Below are 12,650 nucleotides of genomic sequence, written 5' to 3' on the forward strand. Positions count from 1 at the left end.
TGGTAGACAGCTGCCCAGAACACAAAACTGACTTGTGCCTCCATGGACAGCTGTGAGTCCAAAATGACTCCCAGGCTGCCCACCTTCAGGGGCACAGTTGCCCCATTCAGGACCAGGGAGTCCCCCACACCCTCCCACCCTCCTAGTTTCCCAACAGAATACAAATGCATACATGTTATTCTGGTTTGCAATAAATTTGGCTAAGTTCACCCCCCCTCCCCCCGAAAAGCAAATTAGAGTGAGGGAAATAAAACACTTTTTTTCAAGAAGGGGAGTTTTCCAAGAAACAACCCAGTGCTTTTTAGTGCATGTGTGTGTGGGGGGGGGGGGGGGGAGATATGATAAACTTAAATATAAGGGCCTGCCTTTGCTGCACACTGTAATAAGAAGCTGTACAAGCATGGCTAACAAGTTGCTGCTGTCTTCCTTATGAGCTTCGTCACCCAAGACCCTGACCCCCACACCCCCTGAGAGATCTTGACGATAGATAAGTCTGGGTTCTTGAATCAACACAGGAATGCAGTCAGCAAGCTCCAGGTGCTGCACCCCAACTTTCATTATTCCAGACTCCTGGCCATGCTGTCTGGGACTGGTAAAAATCCAAGCCCAACCACATCTGGAGGGCAAAACATTGGTTGTCCTGAGACTTCCATGGTGGATGAAAGAATGAGGCCTCTGTTTTCTCTGTTCTTAAGGATGCACCATTAACCTCGTACTTGAATGTCTCCTCAAACCAGCTGCAGCCTGAGAGGACCCTTATGCACACCAAGCTCTTTAGGAGCCACATGAGATATCCTGGCTGTGCTGGATAGCACACCTGTATGACCCTGTTAACTGTTGAGCGGTCTTCTTCTAGGACACCAGAAGGCCTTTTCTTTGCTGCACACGCACCTACTTCTCTATGCAAAAATACTTCTCTCTCTTATCAAACCTTTATTAGGCATTTACATGTAAAATCATGAGAGAAAGAATCACATACAGGAACTTTAAAATATATATACACAAAGAAACAATTTAACTCATAGGCTGATCGTATGTGTGTATTAGTAAAATCTAGAATTTCGTCCTGTCAAAAGTACTCCTTGAAGCACTGCTGCCAAAAACTCGGCTACCCCCGCAGTCACCCCTTGGTCAATGTCAGAGAGACAGAATCCAACACTTCCACCCTGCTGCGGTTCTAAACCATCCAAAAGGGGGGACAACATGCGTTCACGCAGCGAACTGTGTTGTGCACAATAAAAGAGAATATGCTCTACAGTGTCCGGGACATTCAGGGAACATCTGCAGTATCTCTTGTTTCTGGGAATATTCTGATATCTACCCCTGACAAATGCCGAGGGAAAGATATTCAGTTGGGCAAACATAAATGCCCTACGTTGGGCTGGTATTATTAGTTTAGTGACATAGTTGACCCTGCTATCTAGGATATTTAAATCATAGAATATGGGAGAGCAAATTTTATTTACTGCTGCCACAATATTTTGTCTCTCAACATCCTTTAGTCTAATTTGGTGCTGGAAAACACATTTGGCCTGATGCATTAAGCCCTACTGGGAGCTGTCCATGGTCCTGATAGTCTTGCGCTCTGATTGTACGTTGATGGACCTCAAACCATTTTAGGCCTCTCCCTTGCTATGTAGAAATATACTTGAAGGGTATATGTGTCTGAGACTAAGTGAGTTTGGAGGCAGGTGTTAGAACAAATTGTGCCATTTTTTTTTATAAAAAAACACAAAAGTAGTAAAAAGTTGTTTCTTCATTGAGAGTGATTGGAATGTAGCCATCCCTTCTCTAATGAGAGGCTGTAATTGCCCTGAGGTTTTATATGCACCATGCATGACTGTGAATGCTAAATTAATGAAAGAGCAGTGAAAAAGCACAGGTTTGGTGTTGCTAAACAATGAAGTAGAAACAGCTGATCACTGGCCAGTAAGTTATATTTGAATGGGTCACTGACTAGTCGGCTGATGATGATGGACAGGCAGGGGCATAGTGAGGGGGGTCGGGGGTTGGGCCGCCCCGGTCAGCGCCCTGGGGTGGGGGTGACACTTGGGGTGGGGGCACCGCCCCCCGCGATCGGCTGCGCCAAAAGCATCGCTCGGCACACGGTGGCTGGCTTGCTTGCTCGCTTAGCCAGCTGCCGGTGCCTGCTTTCCTTTTTTATTATTATTTAAGGGCTTTTCTCCCCGCTGCCGGGCAGCCAGTGAGGAGGAGGGGTGTCACACTTGTCACAAGGGTGACACCCCATCCTCGCTGTCCCGCTCCTCCCCTTGTGCCTGTGGGTGGCTCCGCCCGGCAGTGGGGAGAAAAGCCCTTTTAAAAAAAGAAAAGTCATGACAAGTAGGCTGCTTGCCTTTGCTTTGCTTTTTTTTAAAGGTCTTTTTTCCCGCTGCCGGGGTGGAGCCGCAGTGACGTTGCACCGTGGCGTCACAACGCCCCACCCCCAGGGGTTCCTCCGGTCGCCGCCCCGGGTACCGAGGAGGCTTTCTCCGCCCCTGTGGACAGGCTTAGTGAAGAGAAGGCCTTAAACCCAGTTAATGATATAAATATTGGCTGTTGTGGAAAGCTGGACCTAAAAGACTAGGAAGGTATGCTTGTAAGATCCAGCCACATTGGTTTTGTATCTTGTGTCCAAGATGGCAAAGTGCTAAATAAGCCATGACTTCATTTAGCTCGTGAACACCATGCCATGATTGGTGTGCAGCTGGACTTCAAGTGTTCCATCTGAAGATTGTTTATCTCTTTTCTCCACAACTGTCTCCACCATGATGCTCTCAAAATCTGATGCAGCTATTACCCGCTTTTCCTTAATTTTCCTCTTGATCTCTGCAGACAGAAATGCTGGGCTTGGAACAAGTTTGGTTGCTTTAATTAAATGTGTTGCTTGAAACTGTTTGTTTTGACAAACTCAATATCTCTGTCTTTCACCTTTAGAGGTGACCCAGTGTTATGCTTGTTTTTTTCAGGTGTTTACACCTGTGATTGTCAAGTTCTCCCCTCCCACACCAATCCCTCTGAAACATTTGCTTGTTACATCTCAGAACTAAACAACCTCCAGTACATGATTGCTACAACAGTGTGCTGAAGACTGCAAATTGCACAGTAATTCACTCAGTATAAAAGATTAGCTTCCTGTTTGTTGACTTGGTTCATTGGCTTGTCGTCCCGTTTAGCATATAAGAAATAAAAAAGTATTTATCTTTTGAATTAAAAAAGTTTACTGCTATAAAATCCCCCCTTTTCTTTCTTTACACTGTAGCTTAATCCCACAGTATAGAACAAATTAGATCACATTCATGCTTTGGATAGCATTCATTCAGGCTTGATTATTGCAGTAACTTTAATGTGGGTCTGCTCTTGAATACAGAACCTTCAGCTGGTTCAATTTTGTACTTTACTTATTTATTACTGTATTTGTAATCAGCACTATCATAGAAGTATATCAAGGCAGTACACAACATACAAAGCCATAATAATATCAGTGAATGCACCCATGAAAGCATCATTAAAAAACATCCTGGAAGGTTATAAAGACAAAATAATATTACTAAAGTCTATCTAAAAATGCAGTGGTTGCAATGTTGTTAAGGATAATTTACTGTAGGGAATCACCTCTCACCAATATTGGGAGACCTGCAAATCTCCAGCTGGGAGATCCTGAATGGAACCAATACCAGTGGAGTTTACATTTGGCACCAAATTTAAAAGGTATTGAATGCAAGCCATGCTTGCCAAGCAGTACATTTTAAAGGTTCCTGGTTGTTCCTTTGCAGCCATGTCTTCACCTGCCCAACACTTGTGGGATAGCTGAGCATGACTTTCAGAAGACAGTCTTGAAGGCCAGGGGTTAAGCTAAATAGAAAGCAGAAGTCTGGTCTTGCAGGAATCACTACTAAATTGGAATGGTAGGAACATGCCACCTAGTGTGTGGACTTCTACAACCTCAAGTGAGAAAAATATTTGTTTGTTTGTTTTTAAATAAAATAAAATATCAGAAAAGATTTTGTTCAGACAGTAAATAAGCTAAAGGAAACAAAGCAACATTTTATTTAAGTTGATTTTGGAAGTTCAATTACTGTACATATATATTAAAGGATATTAAAGGAGAGGGGAGAAGAATGGGGTAGAGAAGAAAAGGAAATGCTGCCAAGTATTTTGGGCTCTAAAGATATTTAACATGGGAAAAGAACAAAGTCTGGGGCTGTTTCATCCGATTTTACTCGGGGGTGGGGGGAGAAACCCACACGCTTTTTTAAAAAGTCAAAATTTCAAGCCTTTATTGTAGAAGCTTTAAACAGGCTCACTGAACTTTGATGAAGACCTCTGGATGAGGCATTTGAACTTCTGAAGCTGCTGCGGCCAGCTCTGCTTTGATAGAAATGTGGGACTAGAGAGAGGGAGGGTAAGGAATAGTAAAACAAAACTAACAATGACTATGTCTCTCTCTGAACTCTTATACAACTAAGAATAAGTTGTGCTGGAGGCTGTGCATCCTCCCAATTTCTTTGAAGAAGAAGCCTTTTTGCTATCTACTACACCCAAAATATATTTTTTTCCTGTGCTAGCCATAACTTAGTATATTGGTGGCCTAGGCACAATCTGCCGCTGGTACAGTGGTACCTCAGGTTACGTCCACTTCAGGTTGCATTTTTTTCGAGTTACGAACCCCGCAACCCCAGAAGTGAATTTCACCGCGCGGACGCTTCTGCGCATGTCCACATGGTCTGCGCATGCGCAGAAGCGTTCTGCACAGTTTGCACATGCGTAGAAGCGTGATATCGCGCTTTGCACATGCGCAAAATGGACGCTCGGGTTACGTACTTTTCAGGGTGCAAACGGCACCCCGGAACGGATCGGGTATGTAACCCGAGGTACCACTGTACTTTTCTACCAAAAGCAATTATAATCAGGTCTGTACAGTGGTACCTCAGGTTACAGACGCTTCAGGTTACAGACTCCGCTAACCCAGAAATAACGCTTCAGATTAAGAACTTTGCTTCAGGATAAGAACAGAAATTGTGCTCTGGCGGTGCGGCGGCAGCGGGAGGCCCCATTAGCTAAAATGGTGCTTCAGGTTAAGAACAGTTTCAGGTTAAGAACGGATCTCCAGAATGAATTAAGATCTTAACCCGAGGTACCACTGTACTTCGGAATGACACTCATTGTTTTGATATATACATTATTGGATACCCTACACATTTTATCCATGGGCTCCTTTTCTTATTGGCTAAAAACTGAAATATAAGAAGATAGGTGGGGGACTGTCACATCTGCAATGAAGTTTGAAGCTTTGTAGACAGTCTTCTTATTGCATAAAATGTTTCTAGACTACAGAAGGGAATTGTGGGGGGAAATTGAGCCTACTAGCGCATTTAGATAATCTTCAGAGGTCCTGGTTTGGACACACTCCTGTTTGCCATGTTGCTGTGACTGGTGGATGCAAGAGGCAGGTTCCTCTTTGATGGCATCTTGATGCCAGCTCAGATGTCATGCTAATTCACATGGTTTTTGTTGCACCTGAATAGAAAAGAAGAGGAACAAAACAGATTCATGCTTGTATACTTTATGGTTTAAACAAACCACACACCTTGTTTTAGCATTATATGTGAACACCAGCATTGTGTTGTGGGTACTGGTATATGAGACTAAGCCAGGGCTTCAAATCTGTGCTCAGCCATGAAGTTCACTGGGTTACATTAGGCCAGCCACACATTTTCAGCATAACCTACCTCACAGTGTTGTTGTGAGAATTAAATGGGGGGGGGAGATGACCTTGTATGTCTTTGAGCTCCTTGGTGGCAATGTGGGATATAAATGCAAGCAAGCAGACACAAAACAAAGTCAATTAAGAGCCTATTATTTCAGATATTGTTTGGGATAATAGGCAACTCCTTACATTCTGTCCTTGTTCATCCCCGGTGTACTATTGATGCTGTGCCCCTTGGATGGTGACATGGGATGTAAAATATTTTAAATAAAACAAATTAAGCAGCATTTGAGCTGGCCATTCCACCTGCAGGGACTGCTCATTCAAAAGCAGTAGCTTTTGGGGGTGGGTGGCGGTTGTTGGCTTCTGAAAAGTTTATGAAATAAAACACCATTAATCTTTTAAAGTCCTAGGTTTCTGTCATAAAACATCAAGGTAACTGGAGGCCTGGGCCAGTGTTAACCATCTCAATTAGTTCCTTTATTTTTGTCTCTTAAGGTTTGCCTGCCTTTTCAAGCTGTTTCAAAAAATCCTTTCCCAGTTTTTAGCGGTTTCCATGACATAAACTTTTTGTAAAATGTGGCATTATGGCAGTATCTCTCCCCTGCCCCAGTCACCTCTGATCTCTGCAGCAAAATTGTGAAAACAGCCTTATAATCAATGTAATTGGAAATCAGAGTTAATGAGAACCTTGGCATTCACGAAATCCCCAAAGTGATGTTGGGCTTCAGACGCTAGATAAGAAAATGATTGGGCTCAACTGAAAATCGATTTGCCTAATTAGAAGATGCATACTCCCACCAGTCCATGTGGGAAAGACACTTTAACCCCCCCCCCCCCGAACTAAGGTAAGACAAGTATTTGTCTGGATGTTCAACTAACCTGTTGGCTCACAGATGGACATTTTCTAGGCCAGCGGTTCCCAATTAGGGGTTCGGGGAGACCCCTGGGGGGCCTGCGGAACAAAACCCAGAGGGTCCACCGAATCATCCCCTGCCAGGGGACTCACTTGTCTTGTTAACTGCACAGTGAATTAAATCCCCTTCCCACTAAATCATTTTTGTGTGGTAATATCACAGATTTTATGGTCTGTTTTTAGCATATCTAAAATCATTTGCTTATTAGGGCCTACCCTACTTTTTTTTTTTTTTTTGCTTTGCAAAGGTAACTACCATAGTGTTATTAAAAAAATTTCAAAAGTAGGGGGTCCGTGGCTTGGTTTTTGAAAAATACGGGGTCCTCAGTAATTAGCTAATTGGGAACCACTGGTCTAGGCAATATTGTTCTACAATGAGACAGAATTGCAACTCCCATTATTTTGTGAACTCTTTTATGTTCTTTGTTCATTAATTTCCACCTACAAACAATTTCCAACTCTGTATGGAGTGCAGGGTTTGCAAAAGTTCCAGTTTCTGGCCAGTGTCATTACTAAAGACCTTTCTAAGATGCTGCCTGGCTGTTGTATCTCGGAGCAAGTGTGCATAGAAGTTACAAACTGCACACACCTTTAGCAGCTGATAGCCCCTTAAAACAGCTAGAAAGCACCTTTCTAGTTTTGCACATCTGGGGGATCCTTTTTGGCTTCTACTAAATTGGGAGCTGCCAGTTGTCACTCTTTTGTTCCTGTTCTATCTGCAAAGCAGGGAATGGTCTGTGGGAGAGGAACACACACCAACTCAGACAACTGGTCTACCATCTCACTATTGTCTACAGTGGCAGGAAGCACTCCATGTGCAAGGGAATGTTCAGAGGTTTATTATTTATTTATTTGGTCTTCCTAGGATCATGTTGTTTGGGATCTGCAGTCTGGTTGCTGACTTACTATCAAACTAACATTTGCTCTGCTTTCTGTGGTTACCGCTTGCACTTGCAGGGAGCAGTTTTGTTGTCAGTGAAGGAAGTTATTTGGACATCTCTGACTGGCTGAACCCGGCAAAGCTCTCTCTTTATTATCAAATCAATGCCACGTCGCCTTGGGTGAGGGATCTCTGTGGACAGAGGACTACAGATGCATGCGAGCAGCTGTGTGATCAGGAGACTGGTAAGTGGAAACACGGTTGGGGCTATGGTATGAACCACAAATCAGAGACCATATAAAAAGGAGAGAGACATTACTTTGAGAACCACTGCAATAAGAGGGGTGTGTGGTTTCCGCAACTCCCTTTTCTTCTGGCTGGTCTAGGGAAATCTTCCTAGGCTACTATCATTTTGTCTTCCATTCACAAGTGCTATGAATCACTTAAAAATGTTTTTATTGAAAGATTTTCATGCATAACACGTAACATCTCTGTTTTCAGTTCACATACCGTTTTCTCCTAAAATAAGACATAGCCATAAAATAAGCCATAGCAGGATTTCTATGCATTTGTGAAATATAAGCCGTTCCCTGAAAATAAGCCATACCCCGAAAATAAGCCATAGTGACGTGGCACCTCCCATTAAAAAAGCCTGGAGACGCATGGCTATGCTGCATACCGATGCAACACGGTTAAAATAAGACATCCCCTGAAAATAAGCCATACTGTGTTTTGTTGAGGAAAAAAATATATAAGACGGTGTCTTATTTTAGGAGAAACACGGTAGTTCTATCTACAGGTCAGTTACATTTGGTGTGATACGTTGCTGTCATAGGTATTGTGAGGGTGGGGGAGAGAAAAATGTACGGAGAGAGAGATGGGAGAAAGAAGTGGAGGCAACACTTTCCCTTCTTTTGCATAGTGTATGTGTGGGGTTTTTTGTGTCAGCATCACATGGATATGTTCTTCATCTATTCATTTATTTGTTTTCATTGATGGTAAGAGATTGGGGAGCCCAGGGTATAGTTGGTTGCATTCAGTTGGTTGCAGTGAGTTTTGTTCATGTGTGTACTATCAGTCACTGTTGTGGACACCTTGTCCTTCACTTGGTGATATACTTGCAAACCTACAGGGTCCCCTGGTATAATTATTATCTGCCTTTAGTAATGTAGTGTGAAGTGACAAAACATTCTGTTAGGGCTTATCCACACTTCCTCTTGTCCCGCTGCTTTTCCCGAGGGAAAACCACTCTTTAGTGCTCAGTCAGAGCACATCACAATTTGGGTTAGCACTCAAGGGTGGGTTTTCCTTGGAAAAGAAGAGGGTCGTGGGGAAACTGCTCACACTTGTGCCTAGAAAGTGCAGGTCAATTGGAAAACCACTCAGACCCATGCTTCCTAGGGAGAGGACAAGTAGAAGTGTTGCTAAGCCCGCAATCAAATATCTGTTAAGTCTTTTGTAGTCCTTGAACCTTCATCTGGTTTCATTTGCTTTGATATTTTTAGGCTAACTAGATCCTGCCATTTGAATGATCACAATAGCTGTCAGGTGAAGCTGAAGAGCCTTTATGAAATGCATTGAAGCTTCCATTGAATAGGTGCCCTGTCCCCTTGAAATCCCATGTCTTCATCACTTTAGTTGAACCTCAGTGTTCAAGAACAACCTGGGAGGCGGGTGGGAGAGAAAGCACAATGCGTTCAGTTCTTCTTAACACTTTTACAGTACCTGATGATGAAAGTTGGATTGAGTCTAATCCTGGAAACCACCTTCCCACTACCAAAGATCTGATGAAGAGGCCCTTCTTTGCTACCAAGGAGTGTGGTGGAGTCTCCTTCTTTGGAGGTCATTAAGCAGAGGCTTGACAGCCATCTGTCAGGAATGCTTTGATGGGGTTTCCTGCTTGGCAGGGGGTTGGACTGGATGGCCCTTGTGGTCTCTTCCAACTCTATGATTCTATGATTCTTATTTTCTATCTATCATAGAATCCCAGTTGGGTAGGACAGGAGGCAGGGGCTTTTTGGTGGCTGTTCCTTGCCCTGTGCGATATAGTTTGCTCACTGTTTTTTGTTTGTTTTTTTATTGTTTGGTGCTCTCTCTCTTTCTCTCTCTCTCTCTCTCTCTCTCTCTCTCTCTCTCTCTCTCACACACACACACACGGTTTCAGGGTGAGATAAAATAGGAATAAAAATACAGGTACAACAACAACAACAACAACAACAACAACAACAACAACAACAACAACAACATAGGGAGAAACTCATATTCATCCCTTTAAGCCTGGCGTCTCACTGAAATGCATGCAATGTAGGCACCAGGTACACATCCGTGGGGGGGGGGTTTCCAGAGCTTGGGGGCCACTTTTGAGAAGGCTTTTCCACATGCCCCCCCCCCATGCCTCAAACATCTGATGGTAGAGGAATTGCTAATAGCCTCCACTGACAAATGCAGCTCCTGGTTTGGTCTGTGTGGAAGGAATTGATATTTTAAGTAGGTCGAACCCCAAGCCATTTAGGGAATTTACATTTCAAAGGCAAGACCTTGAATTGGACCTGGGAGCAAATAGACATCTGACAATACATGAGCCCTCCTAGTCATGGCTGTAGGTGCTCCAGAAAGTTTTAGTGTTGTGAGAGAGGTAATGTCGCTATTCCACTCACACAAGGAACTTGCCCTTTCTCTCCTAGCCCCTCAAGAAGACCCTCTGGAACAGGGTTTTGGGGGAGGTGGGGGAGGAGAGGAAGGGAGCTCTTTTTGCATGAGCAGGACACCACTTGTGCAATGCTGACTTGAACTTATATATATATATATATATATATATATATATATATATATATATATATGATAATAATTTGGTTTTAACTGCAGACTTGGCCTGAATACACTTTTAAGTGAACTGGAAACCTTGATGAGGCAGGGTTCAAGTGAACAGATTTACAAACCCTGTCCAGATGCGGATCAGAGCCTGAGGAGGCAGGGCTAGCATGTGCAGTCACACCCCTCCCAATATGGTTTCACTTCTGTAATGCCTGTTTATTGTGGTATTTATTCTGTTTATTGTTTATTGTTGTAAGCTGTGCTGCCCCGAGTGGTGTATTTGCACCAGAAGGGTGGGATACGTTAGTGTTGCTAATAATAAGCATGTAAATAATGTTGGCATGCAAATAAAATTACAAAGAGCAGCTGGGAAGAAGTCTAAATGGGAAAACAACCCACTTAAAACTTGAACCACTACTGCTGATGCAATTATCCAATAGGGCTGTTCCCCAAAGGCAGCTTTGTGCTGCCCAGGAGAACCTGTTGCTCAATGGTCTTTCATGTTTTATAATGGGTGCTGTTATCAAATGGGGCAGCCACACAGAGATCCAAAGATGACTGGTTCAGGTCTCACCACCCTTGTGGCATGGGTAGGTGGCAGAAGGCACCAAACAGCCTTATCACAGGCTTAACAATTTCTGATATCCTTTGGATAGCAGATTAAGAAATTGTTCCTCTGACATTCAGTTAGTAGCTTGTAGGCTCTTGGGAGAGGATCAATCAATCAATCAATCAATCTGTAGCTTTCTTTGGATGCTTATGGATCTTGGTGGCTTCATTCTTTTAGGCAAGCAATAGTGCAGATGGAGGGAACACATTTGTTCATTTTACTGGTGCTCCTTTCGGCTCCTGGCAGTGCAAATGACATTTGGGGCTGCCGGCAGCAATCTGGTTCATGGACTGTGGTGGCTTGCATATTGAAACACAGAAGCACAGCTTGGCTTGCAGATCTTGGATGGCAGCAAAGAACAGAGGCCAGGATGCATGCAGAGGGATGGATTTCAGGACCAATAGCAAGTTTTGGCCTCATGCCATGATTCCTTGGGGGCAATTAACATCATGATGGTTTTTGAATGATCTAAAGGGGTCTTGCTGTATTCATAGGGCATATCCTCGCTACAGACACAAATTTGTCCCTTCCATACACATCTGCAGCATGTAGCCTCTTCCAAGCCCGACACAGCAAATTGTGTGTGACATCATCTAAACAGCAGTATCTGCTGGGATCTGGAGGGTTTGTTTTTGAGTTGCCTGTCCTCAACCAAAACAGTAGCAAAAAAGCACAGAGGAGTTGGCAGGTGCAAGGGGTTGCGTCCATGCCATTTTCATCAGAGGTAAGGCTAATCACATCTTGTGAAGAGTTGGCTACGCCTATGCAGTGATGCAGGTGCCACTGTGGTCTAAACCACTGAGCCTAGGGCTTGCCGATCAGAAGGTCGGCGGTTCAAATCCCCGCGACGGGGTGAGCTCCCTTTGTTTGGTCCCAGCTCCTGCCCACCTAGCATTTCGAAAGCACATCAAGTGCAAGTAGATAAATAGGTACTGCTCTGTCGGGAAGGTAAACGGCATTTCTGTGTGCTGCTCTGGTTCGCCAGAAGTGGCTTAGTCATGCTGGCCACACGACCTGGAAAAACTGTCTGCGGACCAATGCCGGCTCCCTCGGCCTGTAAACCAATATGAGCGCCGCAACCCCAGAGTCGTCCGCGACTGGGCTTAACAGTCAGGGGTCCCTTTACCTTTACCTTTATGCAATGACACCAGTTGCTATAAGAGTTTGGGAGCAGGAGAACAGAAGCAGCTGCCTTAAGCCAGGTCTGTCTAGCCCAGAATTGCCCTTTCTGAGAGGCAACGGCTTTCCAGGGCAAAGCTCTTTACCATCACTGGCTCTCCCAGGGTTGTGTGACACCTTTAAGTCCAAGGTCTGTCATTTGTTCCCAGCAACCTTCTGAGGTGGGCAGTCACAGAGGCAAAAGTGTGTGAGGCAGTGTATATAAATTATGCCTTTGCAGAGTAGGCTATTTTCTACACACAAACACACTTTCCTGACCTCCAGAAAGGCAAATAAGACACACCCTTGTGAGTTCAAGCACACATTATAGCCAGGCAAAATCCATCAGCATGCGAAGCAGGCCTAGTGAGTGGTGTGGAAGAGGGCTGTGTGGCCTGTGGAGAAGGAGAGGCCTGGAAGGGTATATTTGGCCCCGGGGCCTGAGGTTCACGACACGTGTGCTATTTGATCCTTCTGACTGGCAATGCCAGGATGGACCTGGAACTTTCTGCATGTAATCCTAATGCGTTCCACATTCAAGCTGTTTATAGTGTGGACCAGGCCA

General features: G+C 44.2%; 1 protein-coding gene across 1 annotated transcript in view; it reads left to right on the forward strand.

Moving 5' to 3' along the window:
• ASTN2 (astrotactin 2) overlaps positions 1-12,650 on the forward strand; it is a 627,871-nt gene that overhangs the window by 322,327 nt on the left and 292,894 nt on the right. The window contains 1 exon segment of the mRNA XM_033137815.1: positions 7,581-7,748. Within this exon segment, the coding sequence (XP_032993706.1) occupies positions 7,581-7,748 (168 nt within the window).

This window comes from Lacerta agilis, chromosome Z (genome assembly GCF_009819535.1).
Source record: "Lacerta agilis isolate rLacAgi1 chromosome Z, rLacAgi1.pri, whole genome shotgun sequence".
Classification (NCBI taxonomy): domain Eukaryota; kingdom Metazoa; phylum Chordata; class Lepidosauria; order Squamata; family Lacertidae; genus Lacerta; species Lacerta agilis.